Source organism: Taeniopygia guttata, chromosome Z, assembly GCF_048771995.1.
Source record: "Taeniopygia guttata chromosome Z, bTaeGut7.mat, whole genome shotgun sequence".
Taxonomy (NCBI): Eukaryota; Metazoa; Chordata; class Aves; order Passeriformes; family Estrildidae; genus Taeniopygia; species Taeniopygia guttata.
The window spans coordinates 5,689,259-5,713,076 of NC_133063.1; the positions used below are offsets into that span (position 1 = coordinate 5,689,259).

The following is a 23,818-nucleotide window of genomic DNA, read 5'->3' on the forward strand; positions in this document are numbered from 1 at the left end:
GTCAGCCCGCAGCCTGAGCAGCCAGCATCAGTAAGTGCCTGTTTGGGTTAGCAGTGTCTTTGGTGACATTCTGTCCCTCATGTAAAAGCAGGGTTTGGGTTCAGGGCCGTGAGCTGGAGAAGTGGGCTGCAAAAGCTGAGAGGTGAAGAGCCCTGGATGTGGCCAGCAGCATCTTCCTCAGGGCTTGCATTTGAAATGAGATTGGAGGGGCATCTCTGCCAGGCACATTTGTGACCCAAATTAATTTCTTGTCCCAGAGCTCCAGCTCCTCTGTCGTGGCACCTGCACAAGCTGCAGCTGAAGAAGCCTCCAGTGCCCAAGCTGGAAACTCAAGCAGGAGCAGCTCGTGCACCTGGAGCACGACTAGTTCCTCTGGCAGCATGGAGCTGCTGGGAGAGAGGACAGAGGACAAGTGCCTGGCCATGCTGAGTACGTCCTTTGTGACCCTTGTGTGCCGCAGCAGTGCCTGGTGTGTGTGTGTGCGTGTGTGAGCAAGAGCTGTCCCAGCTCCTGTTCCTCCTCAGCTGAGTGCCAGCTCCTGAGGCCTCCCCACAGGAGCTGTTGCTGTGCTCTGAGGTGGGGAGGGATCGCTGGGCTGCTGCTCCTGCCTCGGAGGGCAGCTGGGCCTGGTTTGGCCTTGCCTGAGCTTCCCTCTAGGCAAAAGGCAGAGCAGAGATTGTTTCTGGCTGAGCAGGAGGCTGTGACCGAGCAAATGAGGAGGCCTCCAGGAGCTCCTGTGGGGCCCAGCTCCTGTGGGGCACGGCCAAGGTCATCTTCAGAGCTCAGCCTGTCCTAAAAGCTGAGGGACCTCATTCCTAAGGCCCGTCACAGTAGGGTAGAACATCAGCTGCTGCTCTTGAGCATCAGAAGGGCCCTGTTTAGGCAAAGTCCTGCTTCAAGCTGGAGATCTTAGCTCTGCTGGAGGCACTTTGCAATATTCTTCCTCTTCTGGAAAGGGCAGCTGTTGATAAAAATGGATTCCAGAACCCAAGATGCCTTGCATGTTTGCAAGGATTAAATCTTTTGTTGAATGTCCCAGAGTGTTCATTGCCTGAACAGAAAGGTTGTGTTTGTCCTGCTGCCCTTAATGTCTGTAGGCAACAATCACTTCTCTTGCTTACACTTTTCTGTGCCCTGTCTCCTCTGACTGTTTCTTGATGTGCTTCGATTTTAGTTTAGACTTCTAGTTTTGGACAGGCCATCTGTGCTGCAGGGCTGCTTGTCCTGCTGCTGTTGTTTTATAGGTGGTGGCGGTGTGGTGGTGTTGTTGTTTCCTGAGGGAGGGAGTTGAAAGGGCGCAGTGTCCCAGAGAGTGGGGCTGCCTTTCTGATCTGCTGCAGGGTGGGATCTCTTTTGAAGGGAGCATCTTTCCTTGGGATTTTTACAGAGATGCTGGTGAGCGAGGGAGATCCTGAGGCTAAATACACAGAACTGGAAACAATTGGCAGAGGGTGAGTGCAGCCACAGTTCCTTCCATTTACTGTTTGTCCCTGGACTTCTTTCCTCTTGTACTGTGGAGTCCTGCACTTGCAGGGACTAAAGGACTTCTTCTTTCTCTGCGGCTGTTTTGTTTCTAGGGGTTTTGGCACGGTTTGCATGGCAGTGGAGACTGCCACAGGAGAAGAGGTAAGCGTCAAACAGCGCCACTGCTTCTGCAGAACTGTTTTAGGACAGCATTTGATCTGTCATGTCTGGAAGAGTTTGCTTTGTTGCTGTGAAATGGAGAATGCCAGTGGAATGATCAAGCCCCCTAGAGGTTGTCCAGCAGTTTTGCTCCATGTTTTCTGGCAGAAATTGACTTTCTGCTTGCAAGAGGAGTGTGAATGAAAATGGGGATGATAAAGTAAAGCCATGGGGGAAGTCTGTGGGAACGGTGAGTGTTGTTAGAGCTTTGAGGTGGACAGCATAGACCATGTTTCTGCCAGTTCCAAGGCAAAGGCTATCTGGCTTTTTGTCCTGGCAGGTGCCCAAGCAAGCGGTCTGATGCCCAGCCACAAGGCAGCTTGGCCCAGCCCAGCTCTGTCACCCCATCATCACTGTCTCCGTGTTCCCCTGGTGGTTCTGTGCCACCAACTTTGGTTCATGTTTTCCATGTTGTTTTAGGTGGCCATAAAGAAAATAAGTCTCCTGGAAGAGAGCAACAGCGAGGTGTGCCTGAATGAAATCCAGATCATGCGTGGCAATAAGAATGCCAATCTTGTGACCTTTGTAGACAGGTGAGTGGTTCTGCTGTTCTGCCATGAAAGGTCATTCACATCCTGCAAGCCAGAAGTTCAACCACTCCTTTGGTGGCTGGCAGAGGATGGAGCTGTTAATTCCTGCTTCTGGGCTGATTTACAGCGTCCTGGGAGGAGATTGCATTGGGGCTGCATTCATCTTTGCTGGCATACCTAGTTTGAAGTGTGCTTTCAAAGACCGGCCTTGGCCCTGTCTCACTGAGCCAACAGCCTCAAAGTTCCTGTCCTCTCTCCACATGGTTTCATTTGTTTTGGCATTTGAGTTTTTCCCATGAGTCTCCAGTTCTGACAAAGCGCTGTAGATTGTATCTCCCTTGGCGTGTTGCATTGGTGTGGATACCAAGCAGCCTTTAGACTGCATAGAGTTCAAGCCCTGTAGAGCATTGTGAATGACTATTCCTCCTGTCTTCCTCTGAGAGAGACACAGGAGCAAGAATCCATCAGGTCATGTAAGTGCACACCTTCATCTCCAGGCTGTTGTTTCCTCCTTTCAGCTACCTGGTGGACGAGGAACTCTGGCTGGTGATGGAATACATGGATGGAGGTTCTTTACACGATGTCATCAGGGAGACTCATATGGCAGAAGGAGAGATAGCAGCTGTCTCTCGGGAGGTAAGGGATGGCGCTTGTGCTTCCCATGGCTTGGTTGGGACGGCCCTTCCAAATGGGTGATAAGGAGAGGAGAGATTTCCCCTTCCAAGCTTCCTTTCTGCATTTCTCTTACGCCTGGCAGTAGCAAGAGCAGATGAAGTGCCTGCCAATATGCCTGCCCTTCTTCTAGTGTGTTTGTGTTTGTCTCTCTAAAGCCTTGCCTGGAGCCTGTGTGTGCTGCATTCCTTCCCCACAAGAGCAAAGTGGCTGGTGGCACCATGTTGAGCAAGTGGCAAAGACAAAGAGATACTCACAGGACTCTCACAGAGCTCAGCCTCAAAGGAGAGCCTTGCACCCCAAGTGGTGTTTGCAAAAGCAGACACTGTTGTCTGGCTGCAGAGAGTACAGGCGCTGCAGCAGTGCACCTTGAGTCTGTGTTTGCAGGGCACTGGCCAGAGCAACAATTGCCCTTTCCCTTTCAAAAGCAAACAGCCACGCCCTTAGAAAAGCTCTGCTGTCCTCGTGTTGGAGCAGCCAGCTCTGCTGCCTTTGCCAGCAGCCTGGCCTGCCGTGGCTCCGCATCCCCCAGGAAGTCAGTCTTGCAGGTGTGCCACTGCCCTGCTTGTGGGACGCAATCCACTCAGGCTCGTGTTTCTTTTTCCTCTCTCAGTGCCTGCAAGGCCTGGATTTCCTTCACTCCAAGCAAGTGATCCACCGAGACGTAAAAAGCCACAACATTCTCCTGGGCTTGGACGGCTCTGTCAAGTTGGGTGGGTGTTGCTGGCCAGGCTCAGCCGTGGCGGGCTGCGGTGTGGGGCTGCCTTTGGGTGCTGCCGCTTCCCTGGTGCCTGTGGCAGTGCAGGCTGCCCTGCTGCCAGCGCAGAGCACAGCCACAAGGTGCAGGGAGCTGTAGCTGGGCAGAAGGGGTCAGCAGTGCCTTTGGCTTGTGTGTGTCCCTTCCCCAGCAAGGCAGCAGCAGTCTAATAGCTTCAGGGGACTAAAAGCCACTGCCTGAAGTCGGGGGCTTTTGCAAAGTGGCCAATTGCGTATTTCCTCAGCTGCAGGTCCGAGGAATGGCAGCATGCCCCTGGTACAGCTGGATTCCACACTGCCTTCTTAGACATTGATTCAGTGGGGAATTCTTTTCTTTGCTCTCCTTTTTCAAGCTGGCTTGATGTGAGTGTTTTTTCTCCTCAGCTGATTTTGGCCTTTCTGCTCAGCTCACCGCTGAGCAGAGCAAACGAAGATCACTTGTTGGGACTACTCACTGGATGGCCCCAGAAATTTTCACAAAGAAGCCCTACGGCCCCAAAGTGGACATCTGGTCCTTTGGCATTGTGGGGATCGAGATGGTGGAAGGAGCACCTCCTTACCTGATGAACACCTCTAGCACGGTACGCTGCAACTCCCCTCAGATGCTCCTGTCACTCTGACTAAATCTACTCCCATTCTGCTGCCTGGGAATCTTGCTAACACCTGACAATGATAGGTGCCAGGCTGCATAGTCTCTTATGCTTCTTGCCCAGATTATCCCCTTGGCATTTCATCATGAATAGCACAAGAAAATCACTATGCCTTTTCCTTGATGGAAGCTTTGCCTAAGAGATCAGTGAGCAGCTTTACCTAAGGGAGCAGTGAGCTGCATTTTATGGGTGGAATCCTTGGAAATAGTAAAGTTAGATTAAAGTCTGTCTTCTGCCTCGCCTGTAGAGCTGGTGTCAGTGCTGAGAGAAGCAAAGTGTGCTGCTGCTGATGGAGTTGCTCCTAATTCCATCAGCCAATGAAATCAGGGGTCAAGGCAAGAGCCTTTGCATGTTGGACTGGCTACGGCTGCCTCTGGCTTTGGGTTCTTTTAGTAGGGGTAGGAAAGGTATCTCCCTCCCTCTGGCAGGGAGTAAAGAGCCACTGGGGAGTGGAGCTTGTCCAGTGGGGTCTGTGTGAGCAGTTTGGGGTGTGGAGGAGACAGGTGGAGCGTGGCATTTCCTTCTTCTCCAGGTTCAGCAGCTGATAATCACCGGGGGCACCCCGAAGCTGCAGAAGCCCAGGCAACAGTCGGCTTGGCTGCGAGACTTTCTGCGCTGCTGCCTGGAGACGGACGAGGACAGGCGCTGGTCTGCCCAGGAACTTCTGCAGGTAAAAGGCAAAGCGGCTGCCGGGTGCGCCGGCCGCCCGCTGCCAGGGGCTCCTCGTCTGCTCAAGTCCAAGGCGGCAGATGGGCCCTGCTCCTGAGAATCTCCAGTCTGGGGGCTTTTCAAAGGAAAACAGAGGAGAATCCTGGCCTGGCATGGGTTGGAAGGAGCCTTTCCAGGTCGCCTAGACCAAATCCCTTTCAGCTGAAGCCATCTGGGTTAATGGATTCTTGGGATTGGGAACCGTGTTTGGCTCATATTGCAAGGTCCTGGATGTGGAGACAGAGGTGCACAGAATGCCCTCCTTTGTGTATCTTTTTGCTTGCCAGAGAAAGCCAGTTTCAGCCTGTGAGGTCAGTAGAAATTAATGTCTTCTTTTTCTCTTTGGGCAGCATCCTTTTGTAACCTCAGCCAAGCCGACCTCCAGCCTGACGCCTCTGATCATGGCAACGCAGCAGTTTATGGCCGACAGGAGATTCTAGCCCTGCAAGAGGCCATTGGTGTTTTTTGTAGTTTCTAGTTTCTAGCTGATAGCTCGTAGTTTCTAGTTTGTTTAGACTGATAGTGTAAATAAATACGATAATACATAAAACCTTCACTGTGCTGGAAGCTTCCCTTTGTTCTCACGCTCTGCAAACGCTATAAATATGCTTCTGAATGGTCAGGTGTTTCTTAAATGTGGGAAAAGCCATATATGGGGTGTGTGGCATGGATTGTAAGCGGGCAAAGGTCTTCTGACCTTGGTGCCTCCAGGCCAAAACCTCTAGTGGAGAGACAGGCTGGCAGCAGTGACTAGAGGAGCAGAGTGGGGCAAAATGGAGCAGAGCAGTGGTGGCAGTGCAGGGCATGCTGCTGTGGCTGTGGTTGTGTTGCAGCTCTTGGGAAAGGTTGGGAGTGTCTGTGCTGCTGTGGGCAGAGGGGGAGGGAGCCGGGCTTCTCCACAGGCTCGGGCACAGGTGAGTGTCCAGTGGGAAGGCAAGTTCTGCCACGGGAACTAAGGCAAACATGTGGGAGTGAAGACTTGTGCAGTTTGGATCTGCGTGAGCCACTGTGGAGGCCTGTGGGCCTGCTGGAGGACTTCTTGGGGCTATGCCCTGGAAGAATGTCCCCTAGACTTTAACCTTTCCTTTATCATGTCCCCTAGATTTAACCTTTAACCTTTCCCATGGACTCCGGTTTTTCATTTCAATGTACATTGTTACATTATTAGTGATATATAGTGATATATAGTGATTATTGAAAATCATTTACTGTGCAATGTTTGGTGGCAATTGGCGGTATATCTGATGGTCATTTAAGTTTAAATTTTAGTAGCACAATATTTAGCAGACTTCCTTTCCCAGTTTTCGTTTTCACCGTCGCGTGCCCCTGAACCCACTATTCCTGAGAAAGACAGGACTGGAGATGGAACCTGCTCAAGAGCACAGGCCAGCCACCAGCCATCTGCCATCTGCCCTCCTTTTCCGTGCCCATGCCAGGATGGCACTGTCAATGCCTCCCCGGATTCTACCCTAACCCACCTTGTGACAGCCCTCAACCCTGCTCCTGCTTCCCTGTTGTATTAGCAGTCCCCGATTTTTGTTGTAATTCATGTTTCAGAGATTCCCGATACAGGTGACCCTCAGAAGCCAGTCACCCCAGTTCTTTTATTTATTTAGGAAGGAGAGTCGGCACCCTCCAGACAGCCGGAGGAGCGACTCTGGTGCCCCACAGGAGACCCGTGCCCGGCCACACCATAAGGCCCTCACAGGCTGGTCCCCCCTAAAGCCTTTCCTTTTGGCTTTTGTGTTTGGGGGAGGGCACCAGGGGAAGGTGCCATCGCCAGTCCTTTTGATTTTCTGTTCTCTTTTGATTTTTGTGTAAGTGAGGGGGAATGAATTGGCAGAGAGGTGCCTGGGACTCGGGCCCTTAGAAATGAGGAGAAATGAAAATTGTATTTACTTCTTGTTTAGTTATTCTCTGCAATATGAACCCACCTGTTTATTTTAGTTCTCAAGTTTAGTTAAAGTCTATGAAGTATTGTGTTGTTTTTAGTGAAGACAAGGTTATTATTTTGACTATGATTGTTACACCTTTCATTTTCAATAAAACCAAAAAGGGGGAGTTGTGGGAGCTTGTCCTGGAGGGGATGGGCCATGAAGTGGCCACACATCAGACAATCAATGAGCAACAGGAAGCCTCGGGAGAAGAAAAGCCACAATGGATAACACCCAGAGAACTTCTGGTGAGCTTATCATAGAGAGTAAAGGACTCTGGGACCGACTGGGAGTGGGCATGCAGATCAACAGCCATTGAGTGGCCAGATGGCTTCTGGAACTTTCTAGAACACGCTGGTTCCAGGCCTTCCCCAGCACTGCTCAGCTGCAGCTCTGCAGCTCTTTGGCTTTGAACCAGCGTGTTTAACTGGCTTCCGAGGTTCTGGGGCTGGCTTAATCCCAGCATTCCATTCCTGCTCTGCCCTGAGGCTGGCTATTATTTCAGGCTCCAAGGCAATTGGCAACTGATTCAGCTCCTTTTCTAGCTGCTTGGCAAACACAGAGCTCTCTGAGTCCAACCTCCATGCATATGGATACCGGGCATGGTCCTGTACTGGGATCTTCAAAGTTTCTTCTACCAAAATTCATGTCTTCTCCACCAGTAACTGTGGATAGTGCTAGTTTTTTCTAAGCAGTCTCCGTCTCTCTTCATGGCTGGACAAGCTTTCTATAGAAGCTTTTAGCAGGTCTGTCAGTAGAGAGCAGTTGACATCATTTTCTGCATGAGAGTCTATTACTTTTCTGCCAGAAGATAGCAGCCTTGACTGAAAATTTGTTTCTCCTTTATTATGTCATGAGCAGTTACTGCTGGATCAAATGCCCATGTCACCTCAAGAATACGCTGCTGATTGCGCCAGTTCAAATGTAAGGCCCCAAAAACGTTGCTCAGTGAGACATTTTAAAAGGACTTCAACTTGTTCACGAACTCTGATGTAGAAAAGCAGGAGAATTACTGACAAGATGTTCTCAAAAGAGGTTGGAACAACACAAAAATCTTCCCTGGCAACTTTTGAAAATCAGAGAACTTTGGCAAAACATTTAGAGCAGGAGTCAATCAACATAAAGCATTCCATCAAGCATTAACTTAGCGTATTCAACTTAACAAATTCCAAGCCTGTTAGATTTTAAGTTACTGAAAAATCTGCGAGAATGAAATTGGAAGAACAAAGAGGAAGAGAGAATGAGAGAAAATATATAGAAAAGAACCAACACATCTGCCATTCCCGGTTCCAATGGTGTTCAGCTAATAGAATTCCGAGAGGAGGTAGGGCAAAGACATGTGGTTGCCACATAGCCTGAGTTAAAATGCCTTTGGCTTTCCTGGGGCCTTCCCCCACATGGGGCTGCCACTCACGTAGCCATTTAGGAGCTGGGTTAGGGGTTCCAGACACAGGGGTGGAGCATTGCCTCCGCTGTGCCAGGGATCAGCGGCCACTGCTGGGCTGGGATACAGGCCTGGGAGTGTGGGGTGTGCAGAGCAGAGCATCACCTCTCCAGAGCGAGGCTTGATCTGCCCCTTTCCCCACATAAGCACCTGAAATGTTTGGAGCCAGCAATCTCTAGCCTCTCACAACAAGGTTTCTGGGCTCCTGTGCTTCTTGGCTCTCAAGACTCCAAAGACTTGTGGCTGGATATTAAGAAACCTGCACTTTTATTGCTTCCAAAAGAGGCAGCATGATGGTTTCTTTTTCTTTCTAAGACCTTCCCTTCTTTTTATGTCCTCAGCCTGAGATAGTCCTTGTAACGCCTCTCCTCTCTCCCCTTCTCCATGACAATGGAGGGGGACACCAGAAAAACCAATCTATGAGAGGCCAGAAATGTTAGAAATGTTGCAATGTAGCAAGGAAAAAAAAAAAAAGCAGCACTATACAACAATAAAAATAAAATTGTACAAAAGAGGTAATGACGTAACCGACAAAGGTGAAGTGTCACATGGGGCCCCCGGAACAAGGGTGAGGCTTACAGAATGATTCTGATGGTAGATGGGCGCTGCTGGTGCAGCCTGGAGCAGCTGTGGGCCTGCAGTGGCAGTTTCCTGCTCCCTCTCTGCAGCACTGGTGGTGGCAGGGGCGATGGTGATGGGTGTCTCTCCCTGCAGAGCTCTGTTTGGCACTGCTGCTACCATCAGTCCGCCACGCTGGGCGTGCACGTGGGAATCGGATCTGCCGCTCCACTGCCTCTTCCTACCACCCTGCTGGGCTCCACTGGGCTTGGCTGGACTCCCTTTTGGCTTGGCTGAACTCACTTGGTATCAGTATCAATACTCTGGGCTGCACTGTTCTGCTGGAGCAGAAAAACAGCCTCGCGTGCCACCCTGGCCCTGATGGTTTCAGTTGTGTGTCAGAGCTGTCACTTCCGTGCCACTCATCTCAACCCCGTGGCCTAAAAACTACTGTGGAAGGACAGAACTGGCAGGGAAATGGTGGTGGTGCTTTGGTCCCAAGGCCTCTCTGCTAGAGGGAGCCAGAAAGAAGGATCCCCCTTGCATTTGTGGTCATGGCATTTCCCTGCTGAAATCACACCCATGGCTGTGACGTAAAATGAATAAACAGTGCTGAAAGATCCATGACCTGGTCTCTGTAGCTAGGAGAAACCTCTAAATGCAATTGAAGTAGTGCTTCTCCTTGTTTGCTGCTTTCCTGAACTGAGCAAGGTCCAACAGGAAGAAGCCTTCTGCTTTTTGCTCAGAAGCATTAGTGGCCAAAGAGCACTGATGTGGTTCCTCACATCCCGCTCCCTTCTCCGTGCTCAGCTTCTCAGGGAGGGCTATAGGGGATTTGTGTGTTCTTGGAGTTACTTTTATATGGCTTGAGCAGTAGCTTATGGACTAGGAGGGCTTTTTGTCTTGCTTTGTAGCAGAGGAGAGCTTTGCAGGCTTTTTTTGGCCTGAGCTGTAGGGAAGATCTGGTTCTCTGCACTCTGTGAGTTCACAAACCAGCCCAGGGTGGCTGCTATTGTGATGTCAGGGGCCGCATCCCAGCGTTGCCAAGGCAAAGTTGCTGTGCCCAGGCCCGGCAGGGCTCAGTGAGCAGAGCAGCTCTGTGGCACGCTGACTGCAGGCGGAACCTGCTGATCGCCGAGGTCTCTGCCAGCAGGACTCGCAGGATTTTTGGTTTTTCCCCGCAGGCGTTGTCTGGTGCAGACTTGGGCAGCGCTGCTCAGGCCATGGAGAGAGTGTGTGCTGCAGTTTGCACGGCTTTCTCCGTGGCCTATTCTGGGTACTTTTTCACCCAGCTGGCACGTAAGTGGACGGTTTTGTGCAGTGTGGCATATGGACACCAAAATGCCACCAAGAGGCCTTGAGTTGGGTAAAGCTGCTGTCAGCAGCTGCAGCTAAGAAGGGGGTGTCTCTAGCCAGAGGGGCCTGGGCAGCATTTGTAATGTAGCCTGCAGGGGCTCCGCTCCTCCCGTGGCATAGCCTGTGCCCATGGGGTCTGGAATCTCCTCAGTTTGCTGGCTCAAGCCAGACAACTTCCAAGATAGGAGGACGGGGAGAGCTTGGCCGGAGTCCTTGGAAAAGCTGTGCACTGCTCTCCAGCACTGAGGGAAAGTCCCTCAGTTCAAGTCTTCTTGTCTGCATTCCCTCCTCCCAGCATGTGCCTGTGGAACTTGACACTTCCTGAGTGCTAAAAGAGCCATTCCTTCTGGGATGAAATCACAGGATCAGCTTGGAAAAGGCCTCTGAGATGGACATTTCAGAGCAGTTCTTGTATGCTCCTGAACCCAGGAGCTGTTCCTGCGCTGTGTCACCACGGAACTGCCACCATGGCTAATAGGGACTTGAGTGAAGCTTTGTTGGGGAAGGGTTTTCAGTAAGCTCATGGCAATTGCTGCATGCAATCGCTTCAGAAAACTGAAGTCCAGGGAAGAGAGGAGCTGTAGCTCCTGCTGGGTGGGGTGGGGCAGAAGCTGGAATGCCTGTTGCAGAACCACTGGGACTTTCTCAGTCTCGAGTTTCTATGGGTTGAGAGGCCAAAGGGAAAAAAATGTAGACACGAGGCAGTAGTTTGTGCTGTTGTCTTGCTGTGTGACACAAGGGTTGTTGCTGGAGTGATGGAGTGAAAGCAGAATGCTCTGTCTTTGGTTGCTGACTATTTGGTGGGCTTGCCCAGCACAGGCAGTTTCCTTACAGCATCTGCTTCTTTTTCCCTTTTGTCTTGCAGGTCACATCACCCGTGTCTGGAGAGAATCCGCTCCTTGGGTGAGTGGGAAAGGAACCTTTGGTGTGGGTAGCATTTGACAATTGTGGAGCAAGCTGTGAGCTGGGCCTGGTGCAGTCCAGTGCCAGCCTGGTTGGATGAATGAAAGAACAGTCCAGGCTCTTTGCAGCAGCAGCAGCAGCAGCAGCAGCAGCAGCAGCAGCAGCAGCAGAATCTGCAGGAGGAGTTGGATCCCAGGCTGTTTTCTCCAGTTCCTTTTCAGAGCTTTTAAGCAGCTGAAAGTGGGGTTGTTTGGTGCTTGAAGCCATGATGGAATTTCTCCTGTACAAGAGAGTGCAGTCCCATCTAACTGTCCCATTTTCCTTGAGTTTGAACAATTAGAATGCCATTTCTCTGCAGATGATTTCTCCTTAGTGCATCTGGCTCCAGAGCTGAATGGAGAGGTTCCCTGTTCCTGACACTGCTGTCTATCTGCAGAGCCCAAAACAGACCTCTGAGCCTCCTCTGGATGCATGTCTTCCTGAAGAAGAGACCAAAGGGGAGGAAGATTCCTACCAAAGTGCACCTGCTGCCACTGCAGGGCCTGAGCATCCAGCATCAGTAAGTGGCAGCTCTGGCTAGTCCTGTGGCTGGAGCAAAGCAGAGCTGCAAGTTTCTGAGCAGACAGCACCTGCCGTGCCTGGATGAAGATGCTGAGGACTGGAATCTTTCCAGCTCTCCCAGAGCACTTCCCCCAGCCTGTGAGGCCTGGAGAAGGGGTGTGGAACTTGGACATTTAGGCATCACTTCCCTACTGTTCAGACAGGGGCTGGGAATTTGTCTCAGCAAGAGACAAGAGGTAGCAATAGGATGTCTTTGGATGCTCCTGGGGTACAAGTGAGGCCCTCTGTGCCCAGGGGCTGTGCAGGCTCCTTGTCCCCAGTGAAGAGAGTGAAAAAGTGCAGTTCACAGCCTTGCAGGATATGAGAAGACACTGTCCCCAGGAGGGACCTGGCCCTCCCCACAGAACAGCCAAAGTCAGCAGCTAAAGGAACAGCTGAGATGCAGCGAGGCCTGTAGCTGAAGAGACGTAAGGCTCTGAATGACAGGTTCTTTCCTGACCCTCCTGCTGCTGTCTGTGCACAGAGCAAAAGGGCAGCGCCAGCACCTGCTCCGGCTGCCTCTGCACCCGAGGAAGAGGCTGAAGAGGAGGAAGGTGCCAATGAACCTGCCCCTGCTGTCAGCCCGCGGCCTGAGCAGCCAGCATCAGTAAGTGCCTGTTTGGGTTAGCAGTGTCTTTGGTGACATTTTGTCCCTCATGTAAAAGCAGGGTTTGGGTTCGGGGCCTTGAGCTGGAGAAGTGGGCTGCAAAAGCTGAGAGGTGAAGAGCCCTGGATGTGACCAGCAGCATCTTCCTCAGGGCTTGCATTTGAAATGAGATCGGAGGGGCATCTCTGCCAGGCACATTTGTGACCCAAATTAATTTCTTGTCCCAGAGCTCCAGCTCCTCTGTCGTGGCACCTGCACGAGCTGCAGCTGAAGAAGCCTCCAGTGCCCAAGCTGGAAACTCAAGCAGGAGCAGCTCGTGCACCTGGAGCACGACTAGTTCCTCTGGCAGCAGGGAGCTGCTGGGAGAGAGGACAGAGGACAAGTGCCTGGCCATGCTGAGTACGTCCTTTGTGACCCTTGTGTGCCGCAGCAGTGCCTGATGTGTGCATGTGTCAGCAAGAGCTGTCCCAGCTCCTGTTCCTCCTCAGCTGAGTGCCAGCTCCTGAGGCCTCCCCACAGGAGCTGTTGCTGTGCTCTTAGGTGGGGAGGGATCGCTGGGCTGCTGCTCCTGCCTCGGAGGGCAGCTGGGCCTGGTTTGGCCTTGCCTGAGCTTCCCTCTAGGCAAAAGGCAGAGCAGAGATTGTTTCTGGCTGAGCAGGAGGCTGTGACCGAGCAAATGAGGAGGCCTCCAGGAGCTCCTGTGGGGCCCAGCTCCTGTGGGGCACGGCCAAGGTCATCTTCAGAGCTCAGCCTGTCCTAAAAGCTGAGGGACCTCATTCCTAAGGCTCATCACAGTAGGGTAGAACATCAGCTGCTGCTCTTGAGCGGCAGAAGGGCATTGTTTAGGCAAAGGCCTGCTTCAAGCTGGAGTTCTTAGCTTTGCTGGAGGCACTTTGCAATATTCTTCCTGTTCTGGAAAGGGCAGCTGTTGATAAAAATGGATTGCAGAAGCCAAGATGCCTTGCATGTTTGCAAGGATTAAATCTTTTGTTGAATGTCCCAGAGTGTTCATTGCCCAAACAGAAAAATTGTGTTTGTCCTGCTGCCCTTAATGTCTGTAGGCAACAATCACTTCTCTTGCTTACAGTTCTCTGATCCCTGTCTCCTCTGACTGTTTCTTGACGTGCTTAGATTTTAGTTTAGACTTCTAGTTTTGGACAGGCCATCTGTGCTGCAGGGCTGCTTGTCCTGCTGCTGTTGCTTTTTAGGTGGTGGCGGTGTGGTGGTGTTGTTGTTTCCTGAGGGAGTGAGTTGAAAGGGCGCAGTGTCCCAGAGAGTGGGGCTGCCTTTCTGATCTGCTGCAGGGTGGGATCTCTTTTGAAGGGAGCATCTTTCCTTGGGATTTTTACAGAGATGCTGGTGAGTGAGGGAGATCCTGAGGCTAAATACACAGAACTGGAAACAATTGGCAGAGGGTGAGTGCAGCCACAGTTCCTTCCATTTACTGTTTGTCCCTGGACTTTTTTCCTCTTGTACTGCGGAGTCCTGCACTTGCAGGAACTAAAGGACTTCTTCTTTCTCTGCGGCTGTTTTGTTTCTAGGGGTTTTGGCACGGTGTGCATGGCAGTGGAGACTGCCACAGGAGAAGAGGTAAGCGTCAAGCAGCGCCACAGCTTCTGCAGAACTGTTTTAGGACAGCATTTGATCTGTCATGTCTGGAAGAGTTTGCTTTGTTGCTGTGAAATGGAGAATGCCAGTGGAATCATCAAGTCCCCTAGAGGTTGTCCAGCAGTTTTGCTCCATGTTTTCTGGCAGAAATTGACTTTCTGCTTGCAAGAGGAGTGTGAATGAAAATGGGGATGATAAAGTAAAGCCATGGGGGAAGTCTGTGGGAACGGTGAGTGTTGTTAGAGCTTTGAGGTGGACAGCATAGACCATATTTCTGCCAGGTTTCCAAGGCAAAGGCTATCTGGCTCTTTGTCCTGGCAGGTGCCCAAGCAAGCGGTCTGATGTCCAGCCACAAGGCAGCTTGGCCCAGCCCAGCTCTGTCACCCCATCATCACTGTCTCTGTGTTCCCCTGGTGGTTCTGTGCCAGCAACTTTGGTTCATGTTTTCCATGTTGTTTTAGGTGGCTATAAAGAAAATTAGTCTCCTGGAAGAGAGCAACAGCGAGGTGTGCCTGAATGAAATCCAGATCATGCGTGGCAATAAGAATGCCAATCTTGTCACCTTTGTAGACAGGTGAGTGGTTCTGCTGTTCTGCCGTGAAAGGTCATTCACATCCTGCAAGCCAGAAGTTCAACCACTCCTTTGGTGGCTGGCAGAGGATGGAGCTGTTAATTCCTGCTTCTGGGCTGATCTACAGCGTCCTGGGAGGAGATTGCATTGGGGCTGCGTTCATCTTTGCTGGCATACCTAGTTTGAAGTGTGCTTTCAAAGACCGGCCTTGGCCCTGTCTCACTGAGCCAACAGCCTCAAAGTTCCTGTCCTCTCTCCACATGGTTTCATTTGTTTTGGCATTTGATTTTTTCCTACGGGTCTCCAGTGCTGACAAAGCGATGTAGATTGTATTTCCCTTGGCCTGTTGCATTGGTGTGGATACCAAGCAGCCTTTAGACTGCACAGAGTTCAAGCCCTGTAGAGCATTGTGAATGACTATTCCGCCTGTCGTCCTCTGAGAGAGACACAGGAGCAAGAATCCATCAGGTCATGTAAGTGCACACCTTCATCTCCAGGCTGTTGTTTCCTCCTTTCAGCTACCTGGTGGATGAGGAACTCTGGCTGGTGATGGAATACATGGATGGAGGTTCTTTACACGATGTCATCAGGGAGACTCATATGGCAGAAGGAGAGATAGCAGCTGTCTCTCGGGAGGTAAGGGATGGCGCTTGTGCTTCCCATGGCTTGGTTGGGACGGCCCTTCCAAATGGGTGATAAGGAGAGGAGAGATTTCCCCTTCCAAGCTTCCTTTCTGCATTTCTCTTACGCCTGGCAGTAGCAAGAGCAGATGAAGTGCCTGCCAATATGCCTGCCCTTCTTCTAGTGTGTTTGTTTTTGTCTCTCTAAAGCCTTGCCTGGAGCCTGTGTGTGCTGCATTCCTTCCCCACAAGAGCAAAGTGACTGGTGGCACCATGTTGAGCAAGTGGCAAAGACAAAGAGATACTCCCAGGACTCTCACAGAGCTCAGCCTCAAAGGAGAGCCTTGCACCCCAAGCGGTGCTTGCAAAAGCAGACACTGTTGTCTGGCTGCAGAGAGTACAGGCGCTGCAGCAGTGCACCTTGAGTCTGTGTTTGCAGGGCACTGGCCAGAGCAACAATTGCCCTTTCCCTTTCAAGCAACAGCCACGCCCTTAGAAAAGCTCTGCTGTCCTCGTGTTGGAGCAGCGAGCTCTGCTGCCTTTGCCAGCAGCCTGGCCTGCCGTGGCTCACCAACCCCCAGGAAGTCAGTCTTGCAGGTGTGCCACTGCCCTGCTTGTGGGAGGAAATCCACTCAGGCTCGTGTTTCTTTTTCCTCTCTCAGTGCCTGCAAGGCCTGGATTTCCTTCACTCCAAGCAAGTGATCCACCGAGACATCAAAAGCCACAACATTCTCCTGGGCTTGGACGGCTCTGTCAAGTTGGGTGGGTGTTGCTGGCCAGGCTCAGCCGTGGCGGGCTGCGGTGTGGGGCTGCCTTTGGGTGCTGCCGCTTCCCTGGTGCCTGTGGCAGTGCAGGCTGCCCTGCTGCGAGCGCAGAGCACAGCCACAAGGTGCAGGGAGCTGTAGCTGGGCAGAAGGGGTCAGCAGTGCCTTTGGCTTGTGTGTGTCCCTTCCCCAGCAAGGCAGCAGCAGTCTAAACGCTTCAGGGGACTAAAAGCCACTGCCTGAAGTCGGGGGCTTTTTGCAAAGTGGCCAATTGTGTATTTCCTCAGCTGCAGGCCTGAGGAATGGCAGCATGCCCCTGGTACAGCTGGATTCCACACTGCCTTCTTAGACATTGATTCAGTGGGGAATTCTTTTCTTTGCTTTCCTTTTTCAAGCTGGCTTGATCTGAGTGTTTTTTCTCCTCAGCTGATTTTGGCCTTGCTGCTCAGCTCACCGCTGAGCAGAGCAAACGGAGATCAGCTGTTGGGACTACTCACTGGATGGCGCCAGAAATTTTCACAAAGAAGCCCTACGGCCCCAAAGTGGACATCTGGTCCTTTGGCATTGTGGGGATCGAGATGGTGGAAGGAGCACCTCCTTACCTGATGAACACCTCTAGCACGGTACGCTGCAACTCCCCTCAGATGCTCCTGTCACTCTGACAAAATCTGCTCCCATTCTGCTGCCTGGGAAGCTTGCTAACACCTGACAATGATAGGTGCCAGGCTGCATAGTCTCTTATGCTTCTTGCCCAGATTATCCCCTTGGCATTTCATCATGAATAGCACAAGAAAATCACTATGCCTTTTCCTTGATGGAAGCTTTGCCTAAGAGAGCAGTGAGCAGCTTTACCTAAAGGAGCAGTGAGCTGCATTTTATGGGAGGAATCCTTGGAAATAGTACAGTTAGATTAAAGTCTGTCTTCCACCTCGCCTGTAGAGCTGGTGTCAGTGCTGAGAGAAGCAAACTGTGCTGCCGCTGATGGAGTTGCTCCTAATTCCATCAGCCAATGAAATCAGGGGTCAAGGCAAGAGCCTTTGCATGTTGGACTGGCTACGGCTGCCTCTGGCTTTGGGTTCTTTTAGTAGGGGTAGGAAAGGTATCTCCCTCCCTCTGGCAGGGAGTAAAGAGCCACTGGGGAGTGGAGCTTGTCCAGTGGGGTCTGTGTGAGCAGTTTGGCGTGTGAAGGAGACAGGTGGAGCGTGGCATTTCCTTCTTCTCCAGGTTCAGCAGCTGATAAGCACCGGGGGCACCCCGAAGCTGCAGAAGCCCAGGCAACAGTCGGCTTGGCTGCGAGACTTTCTGTGCTGCTGCCTGGAGACGGACGAGGACAGGCGCTGGTCTGCCCAGGAACTTCTGCAGGTAAAAGGCAAAGCGGCTGCCGGGTGCGCCGGCCGCCCGCTGCCAGGGGCTCCTCGTCTGCTCAAGTCCAAGGCGGCAGATGGGCCCTGCTCCTGAGAATCTCCAGTCTGGGGGCTTTTCAAAGGAAAACAGAGGAGAATCCTGGCCTGGCATGGGTTGGAAGGAGCCTTTCCAGGTCGCCTAGACCAAATCTCCTTCAGCTGAAGCCATCTGGGTTAATGGATTTGTGGGATTGGGAACCATGTTTGGCTCATGTAGCAAGGTCCTGGATGTGGAGACAGAGGTGCACAGAATGCCCTCCTTTGTGTATCTTTCTGCTTGCCAGAGAAAGCCAGTTTCAGCCTGTGAGGTCAGTAGAAATTAATGTCTTCTTTTTCTCTTTGGGCAGCATCCTTTTGTAACCTCAGCCAAGCCGACCTCCAGCCTGACGCCTCTGATCATGGCAACACAGCAGTTTATGGCCGACAGAAGATACTAGCCCTGCAGGAGGCCATTGGTGTTTTTTGTAGTTTCTAGTTTCTAGTTGATAGCTCGTAGTTTCTAGTTTGTTTAGATTGATAGTGTAAATAAATACGATAATACATAAAACCTTTACTGTGCTGGAAGTCTCTTTTTGTTCTCACCCTGTGATATAGCTCTAAATTTGCTTCTGAATGGTCAGTTGTTTCTTAAATGTGGGAAAAGCCATATATGGGGTTTGTGGCATGGTCTGGAAGTGGGCAAAGGTCTTCTGACCTTGGTGCCTCCAGGCCAAAACCTCTAGTGGAGAGACAGGCTGGCAGCAGTGACTAGAGGAGCAGAGTGGGGCAAAATGGAGCAGAGCAGTGGTGGCAGTGCAGGGCAAGCTGCTGTGGCTGTGGTTGTATTGCAGCTCTTGGGAAACCTTGGGAGTGTCTGTGCTGCTGTGGGCAGAGGGGGAGGGAGCCGGGCTTCTCCACAGGCTCGGGCACAGGTGAGCGTCCAGTGGGAAGGCAAGTTCTGCCACGGGAACTAAGGCCAACATGTGGGAGTGAAGACTTGTGCAGTTTGGATCTGCGTGAGCCACTGTGGAGGCCTGTGGGCCTGCAGGAGGACTTCTTGGGGCTATGCCCTGAAAGAATGTCCCCTAGACTTTAACCTTTCCCTTATCATGTCCCCTAGATTTTAGCCTTTAACGTTTCCCATGGACTCCGGTTTTTCATTTCAATGTACATTGTTACATTATTAGTGATATATAGTGATCATATAGTGATTATTGAAAATCATTTACTGTGCGATGTTTGGTGGCAATTGGTGGTATATTTGATGGTCATTTCAGTTTAAATTTTAGTTGCACAATATTTCGCAGACTTTATTTCCCAGTTTTCGTTTTCACTGCCGCGTGTCCCTGAACCCACTATCCCTGAGAAAGACAGGACTGGAGATGCAACCTGCTCAAGAGCACAGGCCAGCCACCAGCCATCTGCCATCTGCCCTCCTTTTCCGTGCCCATACCAGGATGGCACTGGCCATGCCTCCCCGGATTCTACCCTAACCCACCTTGTGACAGCCCTCAACCCTGCTCCCGCTTCCCTGTTGTATTAGCAGTCCCCGATTTTTGTTGTAATTCATGTTTCAGAGATTCCCGATACAGGCGACCCTCAGAAGCCAGTCACCCCAGTTCTTTTAATTATTTATGCAGGAGAGTCGTCACCCTCCGGACAGCCGGAGGCGCGACTCTGGTGCCCCACAGGAGACCCGTGCCCGGCCACACGATAAGGTCCTCACAGGCTGGTCCTCCCTAAAGCCTTTTCTTTTGGCTTGTGTGTTTGGGGGAGGGCACCGGGGGAAGGTACCATAGCCAGTCCTTTTGATTTTCTCTTCTCTTTTGATTTATGGGTAAGTGAGGGGGAATGAATTGGCAGAGAGATGCCTGGGACTCGGGCCCTTAGAAGTGAGGAGAAATGGAAATTGTATTTACTTCTTGTTTAGTTATTCTCTGCAATATGAACCCACCTGTTTATTTTAGTTCTCAAGTTTAGTTAAAGTCTATTAAGTATTGTGTTGTTTTTAGTTAAGACAAGGTTATTATTTTTACTATGATTGTTATACCTTTCATTTTCGATAAAACCAAAAAGGGGGAGTTGTGGGAGCTTGTCCTGGAGGGGATGGGCCATGAAGTGGCCACACATCAGACTATCAATGAGCAACAGGAAGCCTCGGGAGAAGAAAAGCCACCATGGATGACACCCAGAGAACTTCTGGTGAGCTTATCATAGAGAGTAAAGGACTCTGGGACCGACTGGGAGTGGCCATGCAGATCAACAGCCGTTGATTGGCCAGATGTGATTTGTTTCTGGAACTTTCTAGAACACACTGGTTCCAGGCCTTCCCCAGCACTGCTCAGCTGCAGCTCTGCAGCTCTTTGGCTTTGGACCAGCGTGTTTAACTGGCTTCTCAGGTTCTGGGGCTGGCTTCATCCCAGCATTCCATTCCTGCTCTGCCCTGAGGCTGGCTATTATTTCAGGCTCCAAGGCAATTGGAAACTGATTCAGTTCCTTTTCTAGCTGCTTGGCAACACAGAGCTCTCTGAGTCAAACCTCCATGCATATGGATACCGGCCATGCTCCTGTACTGGGATTTTCAAAGTTTCTTCTAGCAAAATTCATGTTTTCTCCACCATTAACTGTGGATAGTGCTAGTTTTTCTCAGTCTCCGTCTCTCTTCAGGGCTGGACAAGCTTTCTATAGAAGCTTTTAGCAGGTCTGTCAGTAGAGAGCAGTTCACATCATTTTCTGCATGAGAGTCTATTACTTTTCTGCCAGAAGATAGCAGCCTTGACTGAAAATTTGTTTCTCCTTTATTATGTCATGAGCAGTTACTGCTGGATCAAATGCCCATGTCACCTCAAGAATACCCTGCTCATTGCACCAGTTCAAATGTAAGGCCCCTAAAACGTTGCTCAGTGAGACACTTTCAAAGGACTTCAACTTGTTCACGAACTCTGATGTAGAAAAGCAGGAGAATTATGGACAAGATGTTCTCAAGAGGTCGGAACAACACAAAAATCTTCCCAGGCAACTTTTGAAAATCAGAGAACTTTGGCAAAACATTTAGAGCAGGAGTCAATCAACATAAAGCATTCCATCAAGCATTAACTTAGCGTATTCAACTTAAAAAATTCCAAGCCTGTTAGATTTTAAGTTACTGAAAAGTCTGCGAGAATGAAATTGGAAGAACAAAGAGGAAGAGAGAATGAGAGAAAATATATAGAAAAGAACCAACACATCTGCCATTCCTGGTTCCAATGGTGTTCAGCTAATAGAATTCCAAGAGGAGGTAGGGCAAAGACATGTGGTTGCCACATAGCCTGAGTTAAAATGCCTTTGGCTTTCCTGGGGCCTTCCCCCACATGGGGCTGCCACTCACGTGGCCATTTAGGAGCTGGGTTAGGGGTTCCAGACACAGGGGTGGAGCATTGCCTCCGCTGTGCCTGGGATCACCGGCCACTGCTGGGCTGGGATACAGGCCTGGGAGTGTGGGGTGTGCAGAGCAGAGCATCACCTCTCCAGAGCGAGGCTTGATCTGCCCCTTTCCCCACATAAGCACCTGAAATGTTTGGAGCCAGCAATCTCTAGCCTCTCACAACAAGGTTTCTGGGCTCCTGTGCTTCTTGGCTCTCAAGACTCCAAAGACTTGTGGCTGGATATTAAGAAACCTGATCTTTTATTGCTTCCAAAAGAGGCAGCATAAGGGTTTCTTTTTCTTTCTAAGACCTTCCCTTCTTTCTATGTCCTCAGCCTGAGATAGTCCTTGTACTGCCTCTCCTCTCTCCCCTTCTCCACGACAATGGAGGGGGACAACGGAAAAACCAATCTATGAGAGGCCAGAAATGTAAACCAATCTATGAGAGGCCAGATATGCTAGAAATGTTGTAATGTAGCAAGGAAAAAAACAAAAGCAGCACTATATAACAATAAAAATAAAATTGTACAAAAGAGGTAATGACGTAACCGACAAAGGTGAAGTGTCACATGGGGCCCCCGGAACAAGGAGAAGATGGTGAGGGCTTACAGAATGATTCTGATGGTAGATGGGCGCTGCTGGTGCTGCCTGGAGCAGCTGTGGGCCTGCAGTGGTAGTTTCCTGCTCCCTCTCTGCAGCACTGGTGGTGGCAGGGGCAATGGTGATGGGTGTCTCTCCCTGCAGAGCTCTGTTTGGCACTGCCGCTACCATCAGTCCGCCACGCTGGGCGTGCGCGTGGGAATTGGATTTGCCGCTCCACTGCCTCTTCCTACCACCCTGCTGGGCTCCACTGGGCTTGGCTGGACTCCCTTTTGGCTTGGCTGAACTCACTTAGTATCAGTGTCAGCAATCTGGGCTGCACTGTTCTGCTGAAGCAGAAAAACAGCCTCACCTGCCATCCTGGCCCTGATGGTTTCAGTTGTGTGTCAGAGCTGTCACTTCCGTTCCACCCATCTCAACTCCGTGGCCTAAAAAATACTGTGGAAGGACAAGACTGGGGGGGAAATGGTGGTGGTGCTTTGGTCCCAAGGCCTCTCTGCTAGAGGGAGCCAGACAGAAGGATCCCCCTTGCATTTCTGGTGAGGGCATTTCCCTGCTGAAATCACACCAATGGCTGTGATGTAAAATGTTTGGAATAAACAGTGCTGAAAAATTCATGACCTGGTCTCTGTAGCTAGGAGAATCCTCTAAATGTAATTGAAGTAGTGCTTCTCCTTGTTTGCTGCTTTCAAGAGTGGAGAGTTTTGGATTGGTTTTGACTGAGGGCAGCAAGAGGGGTGATCCTTCAGTGAAAGGAGGTTTTGTGAAATTATTTCTGTTGATTTGGGATGTTGTGAAGGATGCAGAGAGTGGTCAAGATGGACGGGATACTAAGACTAATCCATTGCACTATCCCCAGTTCTCCCTAGCCCCCTTTCCCCACCGCACTCTCCTATCCCCGCTTCCCCTGCACCGGGTAGACGGGGGGAGCAGACCATCCACAGAAGACGCAGGGTTTCCACCTTCTCCCTGGCTACCCCAGGTCCCCTCAGTACCTTCGCTCTGACAGTGTTGTTCATACTGTCAGAGACACTGTCCCTAACCCTTCTCCTAATCCCTCTTACCCTGTTAATAGTCCTGGTTGGTCTCAAGGAAGCTCTATTCCACCAAACCCTTTCCTTTTCCCACCAAACCCTTTCCTTAACCCCCCGGGAGAGGTACCACAAAAATGGCTGCTGCCTGTTGATGCCAACTTTACCATCACAAGATGGCCGTCGCCATGTGGTGAGTACTTCTTCTCCCCAGAATCCCTTTTTACCCCCTCCCACACACACCCCAGACTCTCTTCTTCCTTTCCCTAACCCCTCCTCTTCCCTTGCAGCAATTAGTCAAACCCCTCCCAGGTGCTACTGCACCGCTCCACCCATTGCACCACCCCTTGAGGTTGCATCACCTGTTCCCACCCCTTTTCCCACAATTCTGACACCACCACCCTCTTCCTACATCACTCCTGCGCAAGGCTCCACCCACCAGGACCCTGCCCATCACCTTCCTGTTTCCCACACCCCACCTTCCAGTTCCCACGGTGACGTGGGGGGTGGGAATGCTGGGCCTGGAAAACAGAAAGTGGACAACAACACCAATCCTCTGTTCCTGGTTGCAGTAACCTATAATGCAAGAGGGCAACGCCCAAGATGGGAACCCCTCTCGTATGAGTTCATAAGGGAGCTCTGTAAAACCAAATGTGAATTCGGCCCTAAAAGTGAATTCTTTAGGAGCATTTTAAAGGCAACATTTAACTCTAATACCATGGTCCCTGTTGATTTAAAGCGTCTATTTAGTTGCCTGCTCCCTCTATCAGAATATAAAATGTGGGAAAGAACTTGGAAGAGATTAGCAGGGGACCTCCTTCTGGGTAATTTACAGAGCGCCGATTATGCCACTGACATAGAAGAAGAAGAAATTACCATAAACCACCTTGTTGGTGAGGGTGACTGCAGCCAGGCTCAGAAGCAGGCTGCAGGGATTCCTAGGGCTGTATTAGATCTTACTAAGGACACTGCAGAGCGGGCATTCCTTAGCATGCCCTCTAAGGAAACCTGTTATATCATATATTGCTCTTAAGCAGTCTGTTGCAGAGCCGTTTATTGACTTTGTGGACCAGGTGAGAGCTGCTGTAGAAAAGAGTGGAAGGGCAGGAGCTACAAGATCAGCTCATACTCGAGATCATCACCACCAATGCCAATGAAGCTTGTTGGTGGATCATCTTGGCACTCCCAGTGTCCCCTCCTCCAACGCCTGATCAACTTCTTGAGAAGTGCACGAGGAAGGCCACCCTGATGGCTGGGGATGTGGTGAAGAAGCCATGGGAAAGGTTGCGGCTTCGACATTGGTGGCCCCGAGGCCTCCAACATCGAGGCCTTTTCCACCCAAACGCTGATGTTTCCATTGCAAGCAGGAGGGCCACTTTATCAGCCAGTGCCCCTTCCGAGGAATGGCACCTCCACAAGGGGGGAAAACAGGGGAGGG

At 51.1% G+C, this 23,818-nt stretch overlaps 2 protein-coding genes across 2 annotated transcripts; both read left to right on the top strand.

Annotated features, from left to right (window-relative positions):
• Positions 1 to 1,389: 1,389 nt before the first annotated feature.
• Positions 1,390 to 5,439, top strand: LOC140681806 (serine/threonine-protein kinase PAK 3-like). The gene is made up of 8 exons (XM_072922297.1): positions 1,390 to 1,451; positions 1,578 to 1,626; positions 2,104 to 2,216; positions 2,732 to 2,849; positions 3,499 to 3,598; positions 4,026 to 4,222; positions 4,824 to 4,961; positions 5,350 to 5,439. Exons 1-8 carry the CDS (start codon positions 1,390 to 1,392, stop codon positions 5,437 to 5,439), a joined length of 867 nt encoding a protein of 288 aa, XP_072778398.1.
• Positions 5,440 to 13,754: 8,315 nt separating this feature from the next.
• LOC140681807 (serine/threonine-protein kinase PAK 3-like) lies at positions 13,755 to 17,804 on the top strand. Its single transcript, XM_072922298.1, has 8 exons — positions 13,755 to 13,816; positions 13,943 to 13,991; positions 14,471 to 14,583; positions 15,099 to 15,216; positions 15,863 to 15,962; positions 16,391 to 16,587; positions 17,189 to 17,326; positions 17,715 to 17,804. Exons 1-8 carry the CDS (start codon positions 13,755 to 13,757, stop codon positions 17,802 to 17,804), a joined length of 867 nt encoding a protein of 288 aa, XP_072778399.1.
• Positions 17,805 to 23,818: the final 6,014 nt, after the last annotated feature.